The following is a 22,858-nucleotide window of genomic DNA, read 5'->3' on the forward strand; positions in this document are numbered from 1 at the left end:
TTCTAGCTACCCATTGTTTCATGTGTTCATTGGCAATTTGCACTTCCTCTTTAATGAGCTGTCCAAGTCCTTTGCCCAGTTATTATTTGAGTTGGTTTTTTTTTTCATATTTCAGGGATTAACTTTTAGCTGTCAAATGTGGCATAAATATTGAGGTATTAAATAATAGGTTATTATTTGTCTTTTCAGTTTGTTAATAGTATTTCTGTTGTAGGAAAATTCTTAATTTTTGAAAAGTCCAATCTATTTACTTTTTCCTTAATGGCTTCTGGACTTCCTGCCTTCCGTAAGAATCATCCGCATGGTTCAGTTATTCTAAATTTTATTATAATTTGTGTTGTTTTTTAATATTGGTATTTAAAATTCATCTGGAATTTATTTTCATATCTGTTGTGAAGCGCAGACCTAATTTTGTTTTCTTTCATATGAGTAACCAGTTATATCAACACTATTCATGCCAAATGATCCTCCTCATTGAATTAGAATGCCGATTTGTCATATACTGAGTCCTTGTATATATTATTTCTAGATTATATTCTGCTCCACTGATCTGTTTGTCTTTTCCTCAGCCAATATCATATTGTTATGATTATAGTGGCTTTTGAGTTAGTTTTGATAATGGGCAAGGCAAGCCTTTTCCATTGTTGTTTGCCTTCTTTTGGGACAGTGGGCGTGGAGGGAATAGAGAGGTCGGGGCTCTTTTCAAATGTTTATTCTTCCAAATGAACTTTAAGATCTTTTTGTCAAGATGAGAGCAAAGAGAGAAAAGGACTGGTGTTCCCACTGGAAGGACATCCGTTAGTCTTACATGACTTTCGAAGCCCGTGCTCCTGCCACTGTAGAGGGCTACTGTAGGCACTTTGATCTTGTGATCCTGTGAGTGCATAGGGGTGAGGTGGAAAAGATAAAGGCAGCTTTAGCCTCAGCTTGGAACTTTCCCTGTGCAGACTATTGTTGTGGTTTTCCCTTGGAAAGGAAATGCAAGTTCATATTATGTTCATAGGGTTTGGTGATTATGTTTTGGTTTAAAAATGTATAATGAGTCAGAGATAACTTTGTGTTGGTTGACATGCTCCAAAAAAATGCCTTGAATATGCCTCCTTGCATTTGTGGACAAGTTTTGTTTGTTTGTTTGTTTTAAGAGATACCAAGTAGTGCAGTTGCTTGGTGGGAGGGTGTGCACATTGATGTTCCAAGAGCTACTGCCAAATTACCCTGTTCTCCATGCGGCTGTCCTCCCAGGCTCCCAGCCCTCTCCCACACTGTCAGTTGGCTCCCCCCACTTGGTTTTCAAGGCCATAAAAGCGGTTGGTTCACGTTACAGCTACTTAAGAACTATTAAAGGGACTGGGCGGCCAACTTGGAGTTGACACAGTGCTCCTGTGTCTCACTCCCGCACCTGCTCCCTGCCCCACTCAGCCATCCCACAGGCACAGATCACACAGAGCAAGAGGTACCAACTTTGACTCTCCCTTCTAGTTCTTCCTCCTGTCCGTGGAATTCTCCCAAGGCTAATGCTTTTCAGCAGCACTCAGTGTGCAAGAAATTCTTTCTCTGCGTCATGTTCTCCACCCCCGCCCCTGTCTGTCTCTCTTTCTCTCACTCTCTCACACAAACTCACTCAGTCACTCACGGCTTTAGAAGTGCTTGCTGTGTGACGGTGCCCTGGGAATGCTGAGCTAGATTCTATCCCTGGCTCTGTCCCTTTTTTCAAAGTCTATATTTAATCAGTTTGGCCCTAAAGGGAATTAGCGAAGTCAGGGCTCCAGTGAGTGCCAACGGCTTGGGATTACACCAGAGGTGCTGACCCCACGTCTGAGAACGGACCTCGGGGAGTTTCTGAGCTTTGGAAACCGCCTGCAGCAGCATTTGGGTTCATGTGTGCTTTTTCACTGAGGCAAGTCCAGAGCTTTAAATAGGGTCTCAGAGCAGGTGTGTGGCCATCCCCTACCCACCACCCCCGAAAAGGTTAAGAACGACTGCCACAGGGACAGAGTGAGGAGCTTTATGAGCAAGCAGAGTAAAGGAATGGCATTCTAGAATCGAAGGAGGGGTTCTTAACAAGAAGGGATGGGAGGGGGGACTGTATGCAGAATTTTCTATGAATATACCTTCTGAGATTAGGACAAAGAGATTTCATTAGATCCCCAAAGAATGCATAACTCTCAAATTGAAGAATCAGATACAGAGGCTTGATGTTAAAGTATGAATGCCATCTGAGAGGACAGATATTTCTAATAGTAATTTTTTTTCAAAATGTAGATGCCTTTAGTTCATCATAGAGAATCTGAAAAAAATCTGGAAATCTAAAGATCACCTACAATCCCAACACCTAGAGATAATACCTTTTTGAAAAAAAAAAGGATTCTTTTAGAGTGCTCTCTCTCTCACTCTCTCTCCCCACATACGTGCGTGTATATTCACAAACCTATAGTCATACTTATTTTTAACATGAATTTTTCTACTTACTATTTTATAGCACTCTCTCCTGTTGTTGAATAATTTTCTAAAACAATGTTTTTCAAACTTCTTTTAGTAACGGAACTCTAATTTTCAAAGCAAATCTTATGTGGAAGGTTAAAATATAAAATAAATAAAAGATGAGACATTTTAGCTAAAAGGTGGCCAGATTTAGCAAATAAAAGTACATGATGTCCAGGTAAATTAGAATTTCAGATAAACAATGAATAATTTTAGTATAACTGTTCCAATTCGAATTTCAGATAAAAAACAAATATTTTTTTTAGAATAAGTATATCCGATGTAATATTTGGGATATACATATACTGAAAAAATATATTTGTTGTTTATCTGAAATTCTTATTTAACTGGACTTTCTGTGTTTTACATGGCAACCTTGTGTGTACTATGGTTTATTTAACCAAGCTCCCATTATTGGACGTTTGGCTTATTCCCAATGTTATGCTAGTATAAAATACATTGAGGGGTATATCTTTGTACTCATTTCTTCATATACTTACTAACAGTAAGTATATGATCAGAATTGCTAAACCAAAGCTTGTAGACATTTTAAAGGCTTTCGATACATTTGCCAAGTTGTTTCCCAGAAAGGAGTGTACTCTGGAGAGCTGTGAATGCAAACACCTGTTTCAGGAGGGGTTCAACATGTGTTGATCCATTATTAGTGGTTTATGTTAGGTTGTCATTCTGCCCCTGCAAGAAACACCCTGAGACATTAAGGTTCAAAGCTGGCAAGTTTGATCCATGGGATCCAGGATAGCCAAAATGGGCTGGTTAGCCCAATAGCATCCGGATGCTTGGGGTCATGGGTCAGAGCTGATAAGCAGTGGAGATGTACAGACCCATAAAGAAGAAGGGATTGGGAGTGGGGGTGTATCTCAGTGGTAGAGCACGTGCTTAGCATGCGTGAGGTCTTGGGTTCAATCCCCAGCACGTCTATTTAAAAAAAAAAAGGAGAAGGGGTCACCATGATAGACTTCACCCAGGAAAAGTTTGTAAAGACAACCATTCCAAGCAGGGGAGAGGCTACAAAGGAAAAAAATCTAAAAGGAGTTTTTTTCTACTTAAAGAATAAAAATTACTTAAACATAGTCATAACCAAATGGATGGAAAATCACCCATAATCTCCCCATCCTAACAAATCGGTGTTTTTATTTTTCCATATGCCTTTCCTGTCAAGCTCCATAATTTTTACATAGTTGCAATCACAGAGTATATACAATTTTTATCCTGCTCTTTCCTCCCATTATCATGCAAGTAATTTTCTGTGCTGCTGCAGCGCTTTCATAGCTAATGTTGCTAATGTTATTTTTTCTTGATTTCACAGGTAGTAATTATTCATTAAGACAAATTAGAACATCTAGATAAACAAAAATGGGATCACAATGCTAATATTAATTTGTAGTCTGTTCTTTTCCCCCACTTAACTATGTACAGTGAACATCTTTCTATGTTAAAAAAATACATTTCTACATTTTAAAAAATAATTGTAATGTGTTCTATTGAAGGGGTGTACCAAAACTTACTGATACAATTCCCTATTACTGGAAATCTGGGGGGTTCTCCTCCACAATCTTTTGCTATTATAAATGGAACCCATTTTTAATCATTTCCTTAGGACAGATTCCTAAAATTGAATCATATGTACACATCTTTTTCAGACTCTTGATACATATGGGTAAGTTTACCTCTAGAAGATTTATATCCATTTATACTCCCTCTAATAACCCATAAAAGTCTATTTATCTCCCCACAGCCTGTGACAGTTATTGTAAATAGTTGCCAAATATTCTTTTTAGTTGATGGACCATAATTTACTTACTCAATTTACTTACTCTTTTCCCTGCTGTTGACACTTGGGTTGTTTTCAGATTTTCATTCTTATAAATATGATTGTTGTGAACATCTTTATGCCTGATATTTGTCTATAATTAGTTATATGATTAAAATAAAAATCCTAGATGAGAAGGCATATTTACACATGTCACTCATGCCTTGCAAAGTTTAAATTTAAATCTTCTGGGTACATGGGAGATTTGGGGCCCAGTTGGCACCCTGCCACGACTAGGGGAAGGTAATGGACAGAATAAAACAGAAAAGGCCATGTGCCAAAGGATATAGTGCTAGAAATGTACTGCCAGACTGTTTTCCAAAAGGGTACTAATTTAATAACCATTCTGGTGACTTAAAAATAATTTAATGTAATACTCAAAGATATTAGTCAAGGGAGAAAAGCACTGTCAGCCATTAACCCATCATAATGTCATTTCCCACAAATGACTCTCAAACCACGATAAAACAAATTTCTGTCTCTCCTGGACCCAAAGCTAGCATGCCCATCTGCCTAGTTCATGCACTTGGCAGAAGCCACCAGTGGGGGGTCTCAGGTTAACCCATTTCCGGCAGCCCCCACTCCCTTTGTAGTGATCCTTTGTGTTCTTACCTCCTGTCCGAACTCAAGGCCCTGGAGTGAGCCAGTGCCATTTTGGTGACACTTAATCAGAGCTACCAACCACTTCTCCAGCTCCCACAGAACCAGGGGCTCTGGGGCACAATGTACACACCTTCCTAATGTGACAAACACCCCCTGAGCACCTACTGTGTGTCAAGAATAGTGATAGGTCCCATAAGAAGAAGCTCTTGTGGGGGCAAGGAGGGTATAGCTCAAGTGGTAGAGTTCATGCCTGACATGCACGAGGTCCCAGGTTCAATCCCCAGTACCTCCTCCAAAAAAAAAAAAATGAAGCTCTTGGCTCTTTAGAGGTCCTCCACGATCTGCAATAAATACGTATTGAAGAATGATGAGGTGAACAGATATAGTTATAGATCAACTTAATGTTTGAGATGGAAGAGGCCTCAGAAATAATCTTGCTCAGAGTGTCTCCTTTTATTTATTTATTTTTTCAATTTACTTTTTAAAAATTTTTATTTTTTACTGTAGTTGATTTACAGTGTTAGTTTCAGGTGTACAGCAAAGCAACTCGATTTTACATGCATTGTATATACACATATATTTTCAGATTCTTTTCCATTATAGCCTATTACAAGAAATTGAATATAGTTCCCTGTGCTATACAGTAGGTCCTTTGTTGTTTATCCATTTTTATAGTAGTGTGTGTCTGTTAATCCCAATTTATCCCTCCCCCTCAACCTACCTCCTTTTATACAGTCGCTTAGTGAGGGCCTCCCACAGCCCAAATGTGATGGTTTTATTTACTACGCTTGGCACCTCTGGGTGGAATTAATACCTCCTCTCTGCAGCTGTGGAAACAGCTTGTGCTCAGGGGTTAACTCAGGCGCTGCTGGATGGCTTGTGGGCTGGCCTGAAGGACTTAACTGACAGCCCTTCTCAGCTCTCCTTGGCCTGCTTGTCCCTTTCAACCAAGTTGCTAAGTTAAGCACTCAACACTAGGCACTTGTGAAAAGGTTAAAAAAAATTTTAAGTTTAAAATGGACAAAATGAAACAGAAATGACACCAATCACCCGTGAGTCTGGGTACCAACCTCTTCAGAGTGTACTTCTGTGAGCTGTACCTGTAGTACAGTTGAGGTTAATAGCCCTTGACCAGGGTTTGGCTTCTTAGCATCCCCCCTGCACCCCACTTTCAGTTGTTAGACTCGCACTTTGGGGAGAAATCAGAAGTCAAGCTGGGTCCCAAGCATTACCTGAATGGTGAATTCACCTGCAACGGCTCCCCCCTCCCCCTGCCACACCCTCACCTTATGTACTGTCTGGCTGTTGCTTCATATCCTTCAGTATCCTTTGTGATAAACTGGTAATCTGGTGAGTTCTGTGAGCTGCTCTAGCAAGTTAATTGAACCTGATGAGGGGGTTGTGGAACCTCTGATTTTCAGCCGGTCGGTCAGAAGCACAGCTAACAATCTGGGCTTGCAATTGGCATCTGAAGTGAAAGGCAGCCTTGTGGGACTAAGCCCTCAACCTGTAGTATCTGATACTATCTCTAGGTAGACAGTGTCATTTTTGAGTTGAATTGTAGGACATCCAGCAGGCAACCGAGAATTGCGTATTAGTGGTTTGGGGAAAACCCCCAGCACACGTTGGAATTGGGTCCCAGAATCCTGTATCTGTCTTTTTTTTTTGGATTGATTGATTGATTGATTGATTTAAAACATTTTAATATTGAGTTATAGTCATCAACAATGTTGTGTCAAATTCCAGTGTAGAGCACAATTTTTCAGTTATACATGAACATACATACTTTAATTGTCACATTTTTTTCACTGTGAGCTACCACAAGATCTTGTATATATTACCCTGTGCTATACAGTATAATCTTGTTTATCTTTTCTACATATGCCTGTCAGTATCTACAAATTTTGAACTCCCAGTCTATCCCTTCCCACCCCACTTCCCCCTGGAAACCACAAGTTTGTCCAGAATCCTTTATCTGTCTTTTATTACAGGAGTCTCAGCAAAGAACTCAGAAGGGTAGAGGGAAAATTACTTTTCCTTCCCTAAACTTCCCTCTCCCCACTCTCCATCTGGTACTTCTGCCCCCAGATGTTACAGCTGAGAAAGGGCTTATTTTTTAATCAACTTATTTATATCTGAGATTTACAAGAAAGATATTAATGTTGATGTTGACAATAATTAGCTCAACTCTTAACTAGAGAAGAATTAAAGTTCATCTACCTTTTTAAAAAATAATTTTATTTTAAAAGAATAAATACTTATTTATTAAAAAAACAGATTTGTATAAAGGAAAAGGTAAAATTCTTTAGTCTTCCAGCCCACTCCTGTGCCACTTTCTGGAAGTGACTGCTGTTTAGCAGTTTTCTATGTATTTTTGCAGATATATCTATGTATCTATGAACTGTTTATGTGAAATGAATCACAATATTTATGCATGTCTTCTTCTTTCTAACATTTGTTTAGAATTCTACTGTAAGCATAAATTGTAATTTATTTAATCAGTTCTCTACTGATGGACATTTAAATTATTTCCATCTTTTTTATAAGTAGTATTGTAATTAGGATACTTGTATATTAGCCTTGGTGATATCAATTTATAATTCACCAATATATCAGGGCTTCTATTTTTTTCAAACTTTCAAAATACTGAGCACTACATTAATAATTATTCTTGAATTTTCCAAATTAGCAAGAAATTGTATCTTGTTTTAACTTGCATTTATTTAATAATCAGTGAGGTTGAACTTCTGTCATTTGTTATTGGTCATTTGTATGTCATGTTTCTATGAACTACTTGTTCATATCCATTATGTTTATATTTCTTTTTATTGGTCCTTTTCTTATTGATTTGTCAGAGCTCTTTGTATGTTAAAGATATTAGTCCTTTGTTAGGCATATATTTGGTTAACATTTTTTCCCAATGTGATGTTTGTATCTTGACTTTCTGGTGTTTCTAGTCTCATAAAAATTTAAGTTTTTATGTACTTTAAAAAATGACATTTGTATTTGTGTCCAAGATTGCAAAAAACAAAAACAAAGAGTAAACAATTTTTCTTTATACTTTTTAGTTTCTTTTTAAAATCTACATTTTTGAGGGAGGTGGGTATAGCTCAGTGGTAGGACACAGGCTTAGCATGCATGAGGTCCTGGGTTCAATCCCTAGTACCTTCATTAAAAAAAAAAAAATCTAAATTTTTGAGCCACCTAGAATTTGTTTGGGTTTAAGAAATGAATTCAGCTTTATTTGTTTCTGTATTGTCTAGTCACTTTTCCTAACATCATTCACTGAATAGCAAGTCTGTCCCTTCCCCCTGCCTTTTGAAATGCAACTGTATCTTATGCCAACCCTTCATATATACTTGGGTCTATTTCTGACCTCTCTGTTTCCTTTTATTGATCTATTTGGTTTTATGCCAGTAGTATCTTGCTTTATAAAGTCCTCAGTCCTTAATGTGTCTTAATATCTGGTAGGCATGTTTCTCTATCTTTTTTTTTCAGATTTTTTTTTCAATCCTGTTTGTTCACTCATGTTTAAACTCTTTCAGCTGAATCCTCCCCGCCCCACAGAACAGTTGTTATTTAATCAGGATTGCAACGAGTTTGTAGATTTAGTCAGGGAGGATTTATATCTTTATATCACTGAATCTTTTTCAAGAATGAGCTACATCTTCCCTTTAAGGTTCTGTTTAGCTACAGAGTGTCCATCGAGGAAAACACAGACAAACACATATAACAAGTTGTTTATTTAGATTACATGACAATGCATGACATCATTTTTGTTGTTAATCCACAATGCCTGGTTCCACACACTCTGCAAATCTGCAGTGAATATGGTACATAAAACCACATTTCTGTGGACCCCAGCACGTGCATCTGTGTGTGATACATGGCGATCAGATGATTTGTGTCTCTGATTTCTCATGGACTGAAACTGTGTCTTTAGCAGTTCCCAGAAGAAGTAATCAAAAGGGCTCTATTTGTTAAATAAATTTGAGTATTATCCCTGTTTCCAGATTTTATGGCCATTTTGTATTCTGTACCTAGATAAAACGCTGGGCTGCAGTGAGAGGTGTCAGTCCCAGAGCATGGTCCTGTTTAGGGGACAAGTTGTACCTGCCCCAGCCATGGCCCTTGAAGGAATCTGTCCATGAAGTAGGCTGCGTTTTCCAGTTCCCATCCCCTGCCTCCTTTTTCTGTTTGTTTAATCTGATTTTTAAAATCTGCCTCTGTCATGCTCTCTCCTACTGATGGGTATAACCTAATTGTTTAATTATATTAGTCATGACCCACAGGTGATGCACTTCTAAACTTGACCCACAATGCCAGTCATGTACTGTATCAGCCACTACTCTAATGTGGCTCTCTGTTCTGAAAAGTGTTACAAACTGAGATGCCCAGTCCACGATCAGGGACTTGCTGAGTGCCAGTGGGATGAATTTGATCCTGGTCCAGCTGGTCCCGACCTCAGTGATGAGACAGGAGGCTGTTGCCACCCTCGAAGTAGTCATGCTGTATGTGTTCTATGTGTTACATGGCCCAGTATTGCTTTTATTTTTCTAGTTACTATCTGACAGCTAGATAGATTCTGAGCCAGTCTAATAGATTCTGAGCATGAAACACTCCAATTGCAATGATAACATACAAACGTGGGCATATTAACACTTGCGTGACTAGAGTAGAACGGGGTGGTGACTTGTGCCATCTGTTGGCCAGGAGAGTGTGCATTGAGCCTGGGGAGCCCCGAGGTTGCCCTGTCACTGCTGTCACTGCCCTGTCATGGCAGTTCCTTCTGTTCGTTTCCCTTCTCTCAGCCGTAGAGCATGGCAGTGTTGTTTAGGGGATTGATTCTAGCAAGCAGACAAGCACCTAAACAGGAACCAGCTTTGTCCCCCTTTGCAGTGACTGCAGCTGAAGGTCACCAGGATCCTGAGGGTGTCCCTGGCTGGGAAGAAAGGAGGGCCTGGGCTGACCTGAGGCAATTTGGTTATGTGCTGTTTTGGTCTGAGTAATACAAACTCTTATACTATTCATTTTTTCCATGTTCTTTCTAGCTGTAAGCAGAGAAGGGTTTCCATGCTCATGTCTGGCCAAGAGATGACAGCACTGGGCAGGTCTCCATCAGAGCCATGAACTGAAGCTCTGAACCCTGAGCCCAGGAAGGGGGCCACCTCGAGCTTGCACTTGTCAGGGCCTGATCGTGTTCCAAGCACCAGAGGCCAGCTTGCTTTGGAGCTGAGGGGCACAGAGATGGAAGGGGATGCCAAGCACATCTGGCCTAGGACTAGTCTGAAGGCACACAGAGGAAGCTTTGTGCTTAGGCTTTGCAGCCAGACAGCCTCAATTCCAGTGCCAGCCCAACCACTCAGCAGCTGTGTGCCCTTGGATGTGTGATTTTTCCCTCTCTGGGCCTCAGTTTCCACCTCTGTAAAATAGGGATTAAAAAGAGCACCCATTTGGCAGGACTACTCAAAGACAGAAGTAAGCATCTCGTAACACATCCAGCTCATTGCAGGCCCTCAGTGAGCAGACAGTATCGATAGAAGAGGCTTAATCTTTCCTCATTCTCTGCAGCAGTTGTGGCTGGGAGGGGACGGCAGGGTTCTGGTACCCTTTACAGTCCCAAGAGTGCTCTACTCAAGATGGGTAAACTGATAAGCAGGGGGAAACTGAGTTATCACACCACATATTCCTAGCATGGATCACTTTCAGAATCCCTCCATCCCTAGATGGCCTCTGGGCCAGGCAGAGAATGGGAAATGAGACCTGGAGAGCTTGATTGGGCCTAGAATATCCCTGGATCTGAGCAGAGATGGCCTGAGCCCGATGCCTTGTCCCAGCCTCAAATAGAGGACCCTGGTTGGCTCAGATCCCTAAGGGAATGGAGAATTTGCTAGCCACTCCCCCCTCTTTCTTGGTGAGATCAGTAGAACCACTGGAACTCTTTCTTGGTGAGACCACATAAAGCTGTGCAGTCATCAGCACCCTGGAGAAGTCAGGCATGGTGGGAAATCTATCTGGAAGCCCAGGGTGTGCTTCCCAGGCAGCCCCCTACCATGTGCTCCTCAGTATGTAATTAAACTAGAACTTCCCAGGCCTGTGAGCATAAGTGTTGCATGGTGGGGTTGCTATAGTAACACTGGAGGCTCTAGCTGATTGCAGTTGGTTCTGCTGCTGATGAAACCCTGGATCAGTACAAAAACTGGCCAAAAAAATCCAGTGAGGCTCCTGGCAAGGGGTCAGGGGAGATGGCCTCTAAGATCCCGCCTAGTTCTTGGTCCTGTGATTTCAGCGGCCGTGACTAGCAGTCACTCACCATCTTGCATCCATATGAAGCAGCAGCGCAGCATTGGTAACACATTGGAACACCTGGAGAGCTTTAAGAACCCCTTGTGCTTGCACCCCACCGCCAGAGATTCTGATTTAATCAGTCTTGCGTAGAGCCTGGACATCAGGTGGTTAAAAATCTTCCCAGATGTTTCTAATGTGGGGAGCGGGGACGAGCCACTGGTAAAAAAGGCAGGCGAGCCAATAATAATTAATAATTATAATTTATGTGCCAGTTACTGTGCTAAACATGTTTTACATTATCCCCTTTAATCCTCACCATAATCTCCATTTTCCAGATGAAGAAGCATGCTCAGAAAGGGTAGGTGACTTTCCAAAGCCAGAGAACAGTTAGCACTGGTGTTCTAGCCCAGGGCCATCAGATTTCAAAGCCCAGGCTTGTAACCCCTATGATAAGTCCCTTTGAGGTGATGTGAAAATGAAGATGGGAACACGTCTGGGGCGGCCCCTCAGAGACTCTTGGTAACCTAGGTGAGTTTCCTCTGTACCCAAGCTGAGGTTCCCAGCCAGGTGCCACCGCCAGCATCTTGTCTGGTTGGACAGGAGCACTGGCAGTATGAGCAGGGTTGGCTACTTCCCCAGAACCCAGCAGCTTGCAGGGAGACCCAGGGGACCCGACTTTTCATTTGGGAGAGGTGGAAGCTGAGACAGTGCGCTCTGAGATGGTGACATGTGCTGTGCCCCAGCTCTCATAATGGATGGCAGTCTTTCAACTTGGGACACAGCATCAGATGAGATTTTGTTCCCAGGGGATTCAGGAGTGCTTGGGAATCACATTTTGTTCTCCAGGTGTTTTGGGTTTAAAGCCAACACAGGGGGAAAAAAAGTCAGGAGCCATCCATAAATAGGACCAGAGCCTTTTTATTTGTAGTTTCGTCGAATTTAGTGAAAGGCAAACCCAGTGGGTACCTGTTTTACTGGCAGTAAAAGGAAATTGGGCAGCAGTTATTTAAAAGGAACTCGAGTTGTTTAAATTTAAAATTTAGGGGTACGTGTATATTTTAAAAGTTTATAAGGCTTGGAGATTTGGGTTGAACTGTTTTTGATGAAAATGACATGGAAGATATTTTCCTTTCTTATTTTAAACCTTCCCCTTGGCTGTTTGTTTCCTAAATTTAGTAGTTGAGAAGAAATAAGCAAATCCAGCTGGAAAAAAATGGATGCAAGTCAGGCAGGTTTCAAAGTTTAATCGAAGTGATGGACTGAAAATAAAAGCCTCCAAGATGAGAAATAATTCTTCCCATTTTATAGAGCAGAGTCATTATTTCAGCTTAAATAATTTCAGATGTGATTGACCTTATTGGATGTGGAAGTGCTGGATTTGGCACTTCCAGAAGAGACAGACTGGGTAGGAGGTGGCCACCTAAACTTCACCAAGAACTCTCAGCGGGAGGCTGTGGGACTGTGGGAGGCTCATCAGGCTGGCACTCAGCAGCCATCTTCCCAGCCCTTGTTCCTCGCCATGGCAACTGAAGGGTCTCTTAAACTGTGGTCCAGATGGAACTTCCCAACCAAAGCCTGACCACAGCCCTGCCTGCTGGGGAAAGCTGGAAATGCCTCATCCAGCTCTTGGCTGAAGTTGCCGGAGACCCCAGCCTGAAAATCCTGGAATGGATGGCTTCCATCTATGCTGTGTCATTGCCATTGGTGGCTCAGTTGTTGGTTTTTGCTTTTGATTTTTCTTTCTTACTTTTGGAGAGTGATTTTCTTTTCATTGAAAGGACCAAAGGACTGATTTCTGAACTTTTGGTTATTAGAGAAGAACAGGCAACTCAGATTAGTTCAAGAGGGAAAAAAATGCAGATAGGTAGGTAGTAGGGAGGTAAGTAGATAGACAGATAGAGAGAGATAGGAAAAACCCAAAGTGAATTTGGATTAGATATGATTAGCTCCAGGGACCTCAAACAATATCATTAGAGCTCTTTCTTTCCATCTCTTGGCTTTGAGTCTTTCTTCTTGGTTTCATTCTCCAGACAAGATTTCTCCATGTGATAGGAAAGAAGATTCTCACCTCCCAAACTTAGCAGTGCTGATGAGAAGAGCTCATCTTATAGAAGTCTCAGGATGGGTTCTGATTGGCCCAGATTGAGTCACATGACTGCTCCTGAACCAGTCCCCTGTGTCTGGGGTGCAGTGGTAAGATCTGCTTAGCCAGGGTCTTGTGTGGTGGGATGGGAGGACAGTGATTAACAGCCCTTCCAGGAGCATGTGAGTGAGGAGACCCCCTAAGACAAGAAAAAGCTACCCTATCACCTCCTTGGTACACCTCAGTTCTGTGTTAGCCAAGTGTGTTGGGGGGAGGGGAAGAGGGATGCTTGCAGTCATGACAGCTCATCTCTCATGTATTCATTAGCCATTGCTTTTGAGTCCTGTTGGGCACTGTTCTGGGCTTTGGGATCCAGCATTAAACAAAACAGACAATCCCTGCCCTGGTGAAGCTTACATTCTTGTGGGAAGAAGCAGTCAAAAAGATAACATAAATAAGCAAACAACACACAGAACATCAGATGGTGCTGAGTGCTGGAAGGAAAGATTAAAGCGGGCAGGAGGGCAGGGAAGGTGAGGGTGGGGCTGAGGCCACAGTTTTACAGATGGTGGTTGGGGAAGGCTCACAGAGGAGGTGTGGTGTGAGCAGAGCCCTGTGGGGTGTGAAGGAGGGAGCCCTGGAGACACTTGGGAGAAGAGCTTTCCAGAAAGAAGGCAGAAGGGGCAAAGGCGCTAAGGGGAAAGGTGCTGGCAGGCTCAAGGAACATAAGGAGGACACCATGACTGGAGCAGAGCCAGGGAGGGGGAACAGTAGGAGCTGAGTCCAGTGAGGTGACAGGGCATCCGCTCAGAGAGTCTCCTGGGCCCCTGTGAGCTTGTCCCCTGAGAGGGAGCGAAAGCCACCGAAGGTCACGTGTTGTGTCTGATTTATTTGCTGTGGTTCTCTCCCCAGCTGATTATAAGTAAGCTGAAAGCAGAGACACTATCTAGGTATCCATTCATTCATCCATTCCCTCGCTCATTCATTCCTTTATTCAGTAAACATCCACTCAGTACCTACTATGTGCCAGGTGCTGGGAGCTCAAAGATGAGAGGCTCACCATCTGGTGGAAAAGAAAGAGAAGGAAAGCACAGATGTCAGTGCCACGTGGTATAAGAATTCCACAAACAGCCCCAAGTGCCCTCACCCCCTCCAGAAAGGGCAGCAGTGCAAGTCCCATCTGGTGGCTCCAACTGGCTCCCAGCCCAGGATCTTGGGTCTCTCAGGCTGATCCAGATATAGCTCCTCATGGTCCTGCAGCCTAGAGCCAGAGGATGCATTTACCCCTCACCAATACGCTTAGTAAGCAGTATGGCTAGGGGAACAGGATGGCATAACAAACTTCCCGTTTGGATGAGGGGAGAAGGGAGGCAGCCTTCGCTGGTCACCAGTGTACGGTGGCTGCGCCATCGCCGGAATCCTGCCCAGCTGGGAGTGGGGTGGATGAGGTTCCGTGGCCAGTTCTGGTGCTCCCTGTGATCTATGGTCGAGGGTGAGGGTTTCTTCGTGATCCTCTTTGGCCTGGCCTGGTGTGGGATGGGGGAGGAAAGAGGGTTGATCTAGATTCCTAGATTTCCTAAAAGTATGGGCCGTACTTTTGTTTATTTCTGTCCTCCCGACTTCCTGTACAGTGTCTGTGCAAACTCAACTTTCAGTACATATTTGTTGATTTAGCACTAGTAGTCTGTGCATCGGATACCCAGGGCAGGGTTTGAATCAGGCTGTGCAGCATGGAGGAGGGCCCCAGGGGTGACCCCTGGACTTGTTACTTGGAGGACCAGGTGGCTGGGACTGCCCATCTCTGCAGCAGGCAACCCAGGAGAAGCAGCTACTTTGGGGATCAACGAAGAATTCGTTTTGAGGCATTGAGTTAGAGGTAGCCGTGGGACACTCAAAGGCTCGAAAGTGTCAGGATGAAAGACCAGGGCCAAAGGGCAAGGAGAGTTCAAGAGCTGGAGGGAAGTGACCCATGGTGTGGGCGTGTGAACTGGTTAGACACCGAGTGGAAGAGGTCTGGGCGGTGACTTGGGGGAGGCCAGGGAGGGGCTGGAGAGAGAGGAAGTGAGAGCCTGCAGAGGTCACATCCTGCCCTTCCTCAGTATCCAGGGCCAGCTGATGTTTCAGCACCAAACCCTAGGGATGCTGGGTCAACGTGAAAGCAGAGCTGAGACCTCAGGAACGAGCAGGACCTGGCGTTTCCCTGGCGCCTTCCTCCACAAGGTGTGTCACAGGTGAAGGGTCGAACCTCGGAGGAGGGTTGGACCATCAGAGGCTAAGGGTCTGAGGGACAGAGCAGCAGGTGCTTCCTAACAGCCTCTTTGAGGATGTCTAGCTCAGTTCTGAGGCCCTGAGAGGAACTTTGCTAGAGATGCTCTTCCAGGACATTCTCTGCAGCCCCAAGGAAGCTCTGAATGAGGTGCAGGAAGGATGCAACCTGGAGATGGGGACAGTGTCAGAAGCATTCTTTCCACTTCCTGGCACAGCAGCAGGAATGAAATAGTGTATGAATGCTGAATGAAAGGGTGTATGAATGAATGAGTGAGCGGACTCAAGCATCCGTAAACAGAGGATGAATCAGGTGATCCTTGGAACTTGCAGAAGGGTGTTCCAGAGCCCAGTAGATGGGTGGCTCTCAATCAATGTTTATTGGGCAATGGGTGGGTGTGTTATGAGGGCTCAGAGGTTTCCTGAGCCCACAGAGCGGCCTTAAGTCCTAAATAAATAAACATGATTATTTCCCTCAGTTGACTTGCGGGATATTCGGTGGCATACTCTTTGGGAGTTTCTGCAACTTTTCTCTTATTTTAGCTCCTCCAACGTCAGCTGGAGGCTGCATTCCATTTCCCTGACCCCAGGCCAGGAGGCAGACGGGGGCAGAGTTAGCAACCATTCTTTTCGCCCGTGGGAAGGACACAAAGGCTCTCATTCTCACTCTCACAGTTGGACAGCTTGGGTCCTTCTAGCAATCCAGGGTTCAAGCCAGAACGTTCTCCCTCCCCTCCCCCCTCCCTCCTTCCTTCCCTCCTTCTGTCTTTCCTGAAATGGATTTCAAGTCCACGGGGGCTCTGCCCGATCTGTCCAGCCCCGGGCATGGCACCAACTCGGAATATCACAGCACGGCCGCCGGTCGCCACAGCCGTTGTCACCATCCCAAGCGTCTGTGTGTGGCACAAGGCTGGGCCCAGCAGACACGGGGAAATCTCCCCCAATGGCTCTGACCTCAGGGAGCTCAGGACTGGCTCCTGGGAGGTGGGAACACTACAGAGAGGCAGCCCTTAAGGAGATAAGTACTCCCTGGAGCCTTCACATTCCTGTCCTTGAGGTTGGGAGCTAGGCTCTCAGGGGAGCGTGGAGGCCTTGGGCTGCTGGTGGATGTTCTCCAGGACCACCCAACCCAGCGGTCTCCTCTCCACAGGTCCAGCTGTCTTCCTGGGACGGTCCCTCTAGAGACTAGGCCCGGGGCAGGGTCCTCCTGCAGGGGTTCTGTGCATGGGCAGCTCTTGCCCACCCTCCATGGGCCCACAGCTCCAGCCGGGCTGCTGGTCAGGCGGACGGGGTGGAGGCGGGATGTACTCACAGTTGATGTTATTTCCAGGCTCTCTGGGGAACATCGGGCTGGCAGTGCGGTTCAAATAATGAGATGTCAGGATCCATCTATCCCTCCATTCATCTCAGATGTGTCCTTCCCCAGTGTCTTTCATAGAGGGGACTATGGGAGCGCAGCGCAGGGTGTGGCCAAGAGGAGGGAGGCTGGGCCACGGCATCATCCATCACTCCCCAGCACTTAGCACTGGGAGCCCAGTAGGCCTGACAGAGACTATTTCAGCAGTAAGTGCGAGGGCCTGAGAAGATGCATCACTGTCCGTGCATTTGCAGCTTTGGAATTAGCCTGTGAAGGCCTGCTTGTCCTCCAAGGTGGTTCTCTGTGCAGCAGCTTGTCCAAACCCTGGGTGTTTCAGTGATGGGGTGCCTTGTACATGCCTAGACCAGTGTCAAGCCAAGTTCATCCCTAGGAGACTGCCAGTCTGTAGGTTGCTTGGTGACCTCCAGCCTGGTTGGCGGTCCCTTCAGGATACCTTGTTTTGGGTGTCACCTTCTCCACAGCCAGCAAAGAACATGGGTTAAGAGCATGGGTTTCAGAGTTAGAACAGTTTGAATCCAGAAACCTGGGACTTACTAGCTCTGACCATGAGTTTTTCTATTAATAGGCTTTATTTTTTTAAATTTTTTTTTCTATGAGGGAAGGTAATTCAGGTTTTTATTTATTTATTTAGATGGAGGTACTGGGGATTGAACCCGGGACCTCATGCCTGCTAGGCCTGCACTCTACTGCTGAGCTAAATCCTCCCCCACAATAGGCTTTATTTTTTTAAGAGCATTTTTAGGCCCACAGAATTGAGTGGGAAGTACAGAGAATTCCTGCATGCTCCCTGTCTCCATACAGTACCCACTGCAGGTACTGTCTTGAGCCTCAGTTTCCTCATCTGTACAATGGGGGAGGTAATGTCTCCTCATAGGTACACATGAGGTAATGCAATTGGCTTCCACCTGGGAGTACGTCTTACCACACAGTGGCTACTTTGTCTTCTTGCCTGTGACCCCTCTGATGCTGACCTTTGTCTCAGGTGACAGGAACGCCCTCGAGAGGCTTTGATGAGAAGGCATACCTGGCAGCCAAGCAGCTGAAGCCGGGAGAGGACCCCTACAGGCAGCATGCCTTCAATCAGCTGGAGAGCGACAAGCTGAGCCCCGACCGGCCCATCCGGGACACCCGCCATTACAGGTGGGGCCTCCATCGTGTCGGTGGAGAAGGAGAGGTGGAGGGAAGGACCAACACCAGATGGCTTTCCTTTCAGTCACATGGATTTAAAAAACGAGGAAGATTTCCTCAGACTCAGTCTACTTGAGACATTCAAACCCTTACCATCAGTTGTTTCCTGACTCCTCTTTATTTCATGGACCTCCTGAGGACTGAGAAGTCCAAGGAGACGTCCCAGCGGGGCCAGAGAGGCCCCTCAGTACCTCAGTCTGGAGTCCCGGCAAGAGTGACCAGCCAGGGGACCACAGGGAGGGCCAACGGGGGTGAGTCTGGCGTTCTTGGTGCCCAGCTGGTGGTGCCTGAGGTGAAGAGGGCCCAGCCCGGCCTGGGCTGTGCAGGAGGTGCCCCATTGGTCTCCTTTCTTTCCTCTCTTCCTGTCCCTGCTTCCACAGCGACTCCCAGAAATCCTTCCCAGTCTTGCTCTTTGCTCGTCCAGTGTGGTAGGCAGGAGATGCCCTAGACTGGGATCAAGGACGCCTCCCGTGTTAATCCCAGTGCGGACAATGCTTAGTGTGAGTGACTGACCTTGGGCAAGCCATCGGCCCCCATCCCTGGTTCAGGCCCTTGTAGAGCCCTGTCTGAATGGTCTGAGTGTCCACCTTCGATCTCTCCTCTTCCTGCCTCACCTGTGCGAACAGTCTAAGCTCCTTTCCTGAAGGGCAGCCGCCTCCGTCCCCTCTGTAAGTGGAGAATGGACATTGCTATCCAGACTCCCTCCTTCACAGGCACTAGAAGAGGGGGGAGTTCAGAAACAGAGACCTGGGGCCTAGAGGTCAGTGCTCGGGGGTGGGGCGCCCAGGTGGCTGCTTCTCCCAGCGCTCCCCAGCTCAGCAGGCCACGTCCACTCCTGTCCCCAATGCCACAAGCCTCTGAGACGACAGGCATTTAGGACACCTGGCTTCCTAGGGGCAGTGGTGAATTTCCCTGCCCCTCCCACTCCCCCACATCCCCTCTCAAGGAGAATTATTTTAAGGCCTCTCAGGACTTCTCCCATAGGGGTCCCAGGTTGGTGGAACTCCTGCCTGTCTGACCTGAGCAGGCTGCTCCGCCGGGCAGGAGTGGGCCTGGGAAGCTGTGTCAGTGGAATGAATGCCGTAATGAAAAAATAGTCACTGCTGGAATAGTCGGAGAGCAATTGTAATAAAGAAGATTGCCATGAAAACCAGCTCTGTGGCTGCCTTCCCTCCGGCCCCAGGAGCATGAATAAACGCATTCACAGAAGCATTTGCAGAAAACGACAGGGATGGAGGCTGGCAGGATGGATCATTTTAATTCGCTTTCCTGAGGATAGGGAAGCCAATAGGCCCAAAATGTGGTGTCTGGAGAAGGCGGAGCACACAGCTGCTGCTGGGGGAGGGAGTGGGCAGCCGCAACTGCCTCTGGGGTCTCCTCAGAGACTTCAGCATCCGCCCAGGCATCCCAGGGCCGGTGGGAGGAGTGAGCCTGCTCACCTGCCTGGTATCGCCAGCCTGGCTGTTAGTGCCAGCAGCAAGACAGAGGAATTCATAGCAGCAGGATGGGATGATTCCTCTCCGGATCCTGCCAGGTGTCGTGAGCCAGGAGAAGAGAAGGAAGAAGCAACAGGATGTCAGAGACAAAAGAGGGGCTGTGTTCCCTCTTCTCCCCTCTGCCATTTTGTCTCTTGGCTGCTCCATTGGGCAGGGAATTCTATCTGTTTGTCCGGGGCTGGATCCTAGGGCGGGTGTGGTGCCTGCACACGGTCAGAGCCCTCCTAAACACTTCGGTGCCTGTGGGGTTCATGCTCTAGGTCTTTGGTAAGGAGGACCCAGACCTGGAACGATCCCCCAACCTAGACTTCCCTCCCAGGGCTCCAGGCTGGGCGGCCGAGAGGGATGAAGCGCGGGCATGGAGGGGCAGGAGGCAGCAGGCTGGACAGAGAGAGGACTCCAGCCTGCCCTGAGGATGCTCCCAGAGCTGCTCTCTGACGTCTCTGCTCTCTTCTCAGCTGCCCCTCCGTGTCCTACTCTTCGGACCTGCCGGCCACCAGCGTCATCATCACCTTCCACAATGAGGCCCGCTCTACACTCCTGCGCACAGTGAAGAGGTAAGCCCCGCCCTGGAACCCTTATCTCAGGGGTGCTGCTCCCCTGGGGATCCACTGGGTCCCAGTAGGAGAGGACGCTGAGATAGGGTGTTGTGGCTGGGTGGCATGAAGACCAGTGGGCACTGGGGAGTCCTGACTTTCAGACAAGCTGGGGCTGGCGAATCAGGGACAGGGAGACGCGAGAAGACCAGCTGTTAGCGTGATGCACAAACACAAGGTCAGATCCTCAGGATGAGGGCAGGAGTCATGAGCCAGAGGGAGGCAGGGATGGACATGAAGCCTCAGGTGGATGGATGCTGGCCCGATAGGAAACTGTCAGTGACTCAGAGAGAAGTGCCCCTTCTGTCCTCCTAAGCTTGGCCTTGGATCAAATTTGACGTCTACTCCCCCCTACCCCGTTTCTTTAATGAACTTTTAGATAAGAGTAGGATTCAGAGTGGAGTACCTAGTGGTATTCCAGGGATTAAGAAGCTAAGATTTCCTTCACCAGGGAGTGAAGGAAGAGGAGGGATGGAAGAGTCGGGTGGTGCGTGGGTCAGGGGAGCTTTCTGAGAACACTCCTCCTGACCTATCAGGCCAGAGGAGCCTTGCTAGCCTTCCAGGCAGGCAGCTCCGGGGCCAGCAGGGATTGCCCTCAGGCAAGCTTGTTAAGCCCAGGCAGCTACAAGCCCTGTCTCAAAAGCTAAACTAGGGCAGTCCCCACCCCTCATCTGGGGTGGGTCACAAGTGCCTGAAGGTCCAGGCAGCAGGGTCAGTGGGTTCTTGGAGGAGCCTGAGGAATACACTACTTCTCAGCCACTGACCAGGGCCTAGAAGGTTAGCTAGCCAGTGTGCTGGCCCCCAAGCTGGGCAGTGGGGGAGCCGGTGGCGGGGAGAGGGAAGTGGAAGGTGGCCCCTAAACCCAGGGTCCTCTGTCCTGTCACTGCTCTAGTGTCCTGAATCGAACTCCTGCCAGCCTGATCCAGGAGATCATTCTAGTGGATGACTTCAGTTCAGATCGTAAGTATCTACTTTTTTTTTGCACCCCTCCACACCCCCAGAATGCTGAGGCAGGCACTCTTGAGGTTGTCCTGGCCATCACAGGCTGACCTCTGCTCCCTGCCAGGATCTTCAGTCTTTTCTAGATGCCCTCCCTGCCTCTGCTCCCTGGTGCTAAAGGAGTGGTGTTGCTTTGATGAGACACCAGTGAGATGACATTAAAAAAAAATTAAACAGCAGCAGCATCCTTCATAATTACAGCTGCCATTTGCTGAGAATTGTCGCCACAATCTAGCTCCACGGGTGTTGGACTGGTGACCGGCTGGTGCTCTCTCGCGCCCCCTGGGGGTAATGCCACAAGTACAGGCATCTCTCAGTCTGGAAGTGGGGCAGGGCAATTCTTTAGCCAGCAGGGATGACCATGCTCCCCGCTTCCCTTCCCCAGCCCTTTCCCTGGACCTGGTATGGGACAGCTCCTGGGCAGTCCTGGTAGCAGTCAAACCACATGTGGTCTGATGTCCATGTCTGAATGAGCTTGCTTTTCTTTCTCTCTACCTTCAGCTGAAGACTGTCTGCTCCTGACCAGGATTCCCAAGGTCAAGTGCCTGCGCAATGACCGGCGGGAAGGTAAGTTGGACCCTGGGTTTCACCACAGACCCATTTTGGTCTAGACTTCTGCACCTCCTCACTCCCTTTTGGCATCATGTCCTACCAAGCCAGTGTGGTCCTGCTGCATCCCTGGTGGCCAGGACAAAGGTCTGTGGAAAGACTCTGCTGTCCCAGGTCAGTCCTTACCACAGCATGGCTGTAAGCAAGCAGCTCTACTTCTGGCTGCCTTAGATGTCTCTTCTGAAAAATGGGAATAATAATAGAACCCTTTCTGCCCTGCATGGTTATTGTAAGGATTAAATGCTTTGAGAAAATCACAGGGCAGCATAAAGCAGTTGTAACCTTACTTTCAATCAAGAGGTGTTTTGGAGTATTGACGACAGCATAAAACTGTGCACGGCACTCTAGGGGGCCACAAAAGGTATAAAATGTGGCCCCTGCCCTTGGAGAGCTTATTACAAAGCCAGGGCTGGTTATAGTCATGTGGGGGTAGAATGGAGATGGAGGAGAGGGAGCCAAAGGAGAGGGAAGTGACAGAGAGGGGTCTGGATTGGGTGAGGGGGTTGTGAGACAGGGGAATGGCGTACAGGGGAGGGCATTGCTGGTACGGGGACTCCGCAAGCAAAGGCATCAGTGAGGCCTGGGTACCTGTAATACTAACAGCCCCTTCCTGCGTTTCCTGCATGTTCATCCTGTAGCATTCGCTTTGCCTACATTTGCACGTCATCATAACAGCCCATTATCCCATTTTGCAGATGAAGAAACTGAGATTTAAGAAGGTTCAGTAATTTGCCTGGGGTGATGAATAGAGGGTCTAGGATTCCACCCCGGAGGAGGGGGCCCACCCAGAGCCCAGCCTCTTAGCCTCCGCCTACTTAGTCTCCTTTCCCTGTGGGGAATGGGGCCTGATCAGCACAGGGAATGAGTGGGGTGAGGATAGATGACAGAGGGCCTTGGAGGCCAGAGAAAGGTATTTCGACGTGATAGAGCAGAGTATAGGGAGCCACAGAAGGTGAGAAAGAGAGGGAGAAAAAAAGATGTGATGAGTGTATTTAAGAAAGACCAGTCAAGCCAAGGGGACCTTCAGATTGGAATGGAAGA

General features: G+C 46.7%; 1 protein-coding gene across 1 annotated transcript in view; it reads left to right on the top strand.

Moving 5' to 3' along the window:
* GALNT16 (polypeptide N-acetylgalactosaminyltransferase 16) overlaps positions 1-22,858 on the top strand; it is an 80,792-nt gene that overhangs the window by 30,793 nt on the left and 27,141 nt on the right. Inside the window, exons 2-5 of the mRNA XM_031679165.2 lie at positions 17,912-18,069; positions 20,072-20,170; positions 21,102-21,169; positions 21,710-21,775. Coding sequence (XP_031535025.1) covers positions 17,912-18,069; positions 20,072-20,170; positions 21,102-21,169; positions 21,710-21,775 — 391 coding nt within the window. The remainder of the gene's footprint in view (positions 1-17,911; positions 18,070-20,071; positions 20,171-21,101; positions 21,170-21,709; positions 21,776-22,858) is intronic.

Source organism: Vicugna pacos, chromosome 6 (assembly GCF_048564905.1).
Source record: "Vicugna pacos chromosome 6, VicPac4, whole genome shotgun sequence".
NCBI lineage: Eukaryota > Metazoa > Chordata > Mammalia > Artiodactyla > Camelidae > Vicugna > Vicugna pacos.